This window comes from Henckelia pumila, chromosome 3 (genome assembly GCF_033568475.1).
Source record: "Henckelia pumila isolate YLH828 chromosome 3, ASM3356847v2, whole genome shotgun sequence".
NCBI classification, from domain to species: domain Eukaryota; kingdom Viridiplantae; phylum Streptophyta; class Magnoliopsida; order Lamiales; family Gesneriaceae; genus Henckelia; species Henckelia pumila.
In genome coordinates this window covers 44,520,580-44,522,732 of record NC_133122.1, presented here as the reverse complement: position 1 = coordinate 44,522,732, position 2,153 = coordinate 44,520,580, and the positions used below count along the sequence as shown (strand labels likewise).

The 2,153-nt window shown below is 37.7% G+C and overlaps 1 protein-coding gene across 1 annotated transcript; it reads right to left on the bottom strand.

Moving 5' to 3' along the window:
• Positions 1 to 341: 341 nt before the first annotated feature.
• On the bottom strand, positions 342 to 1,265 carry LOC140888611 (uncharacterized). Its single transcript, XM_073296306.1, has one exon. The coding sequence runs from the start codon at positions 1,263 to 1,265 to the stop codon at positions 342 to 344; it is 924 nt and encodes a 307-aa protein (XP_073152407.1).
• Between the last annotated feature and the right edge of the window lie 888 nt (positions 1,266 to 2,153).

The following is a 2,153-nucleotide window of genomic DNA, read 5'->3' as shown; positions in this document are numbered from 1 at the left end:
TTTGTTTCTTTTGATGGGTGCTGCTTTCGAACCACCCCATGTGTCTTCTTGGAATGATGTCTTTCTCCTCACCTAAAAAAATAAAATAATAATAAAAATATATATAAACATTAAATCCAAATTTAAACATATAATCGTACATGTAACTTCTGGGGCCTTTGACAATCTAGCTCTTGTGTTAGTTGGCTTATTAGTACTTCTGATGCAACCATTTCTTCATTTACCATTGGATTTGGTGGTGGAATGTTTGAAGTGCATGTTTTTTTTATTGTGGCCTTGAACCCCACATTTGCTGCATTTAATTGTCTTCTGTTGTCTCCTCATGCGATTCTCATTCAACTTCAGCACTTTTCCTCTTTTTCTTTTTTCCCCCTCTCTTCAACTTCATCTCTTTCTCTCCTCCTTTCTTTTTTAGGCCTCTCGGCAGATCTTCCAACATTTGGTGGCATTGGAGGAATTTGGTCAGTTGGATTCCATTCATCCCGCCCCTTTATTGGCATGATTGTAGGGGCATACACCATCCTGTAATAATCCACCCTATAGCACTTATGTGTGAACTCATAGTAATCTAAACGTTGTGCATCAATGGCACTTAAGGCATGCTTGCAAGGGATTCCACTAAGATCCCAATTTCTACAGCCACATGTTCCATTTTTTAAATCAACACTATATTGTCTCCCATCGTGACAAGAAACTTGGTAATGAAAATTATCAGACTTAATCAAAATACCATCTCCAAGTTCGGCAAAGTTTTGGTCTATCACTTTCTGAATTTTGGGACAAAAAGAACCTGTCCATCGCTGCTCAGCCGTATCCCTATTAACTTGCATCCTTTTCATTAGATATTCAATTATCCACTCGCACATTGATAATATTGGCTTGTCCCTTGCCTCCAAGATACTGCTGTTGAAAGATTCACATCCATTGTTGAGTAGCATGTCACATTTTGAAAAGTCAGTAAAGTGTGACCTACTCCATTGGTTCGGTGTCTTATCATTAAACCAATCTGCTTCACATTCATCGAGATCCCTCATTTCTTTCATATTCCTTCCAAATCCATTAACTGTTGTGGCCATAGCACATTTCCATAAAGCACATTTAAAAGCTTGACCTCGAAACCCAGCATTTTTGAAATTGGAATGAAGGTGTCTAACACAAAACCTATGATCAGCATTAGGAAAAATTTCATTAAAGACTTGTATTAACCCCTTTTGTTTATCTGACATAAATGTCCACTCATAATCCTTCTCAATACTCAAATCCATCTTAAGTAAAGTGAGAAACCAGTCCTATGTATCCCTTGACTCGCTATTCACAACAGCAAAAGAAATAGGGAAATTGTTATTGTTAGGGTCAACACCTACAGCAGACAATAATACTCCCCCGTAAGGACCTTTAAGATGGCATCCATCTACTCCAATGAAATGCCTACAACCTGCTCGAAAACCAACTTTTAATGCTTGCAAGCATAAGTAAAACCTATCAAATTGATTCTCACAAGTTGAGTCGTCTGTGCCTATTATAACTGTACTTCCCGGGTTGGTTCTTTTTATTTCTTCTGCAAAGTCCCAAAGCAATGAGTATTGATCACGTGCCACACCTTCAACTAATAAAACAGCTTTCTTCTTAGCCTTATAAGCTTGATGTTTCGAAACATGACATTTTATTTCCTTCATGACATCAGTCCTAAAACCTTTCACATTTCTCTTAGGGTCAGATCTAAATTTGCTTTCGTACTTCATGGACAACCATCCGGACTTTAAGTTTTTCACATGAAAACATGGTGCACAAGTGTGTTTAGGCTCGTATATCCTAACTTGAAAAGTGCACTCATCTTGTAGCTTCAATGCATGAAGCTTTCACCCACATTTCATATTAGCACACTTAGCATAAAATCTAATCTTGTCATTTTTTGTTATGTTAATGCTCCTCTGAGTGTTTATGGCATGTGAGTGAACCGCATGCCTCAACTTTTTTTTTGTGCTAAATAGCATCCCCATCTCAAAAGTTGGATCATATAATTCTACAAGATTGAAAACAGGAAAACTCTCATCATCGGACCCATTATCACGTATGATCAAATCATCATCACTATGACCCATTTTCTTCGGAACAGACATGATATCCCAAGATTCACTTGGCTCCCCTTGTGA

Excerpts from the sequence above, each read along its gene's own strand:
- LOC140888611 (XM_073296306.1), bottom strand. The coding sequence starts at position 1,265 with ATGGATTTGAGTATTGAGAAGGATTATGAGTGGACATTTATGTCAGAT.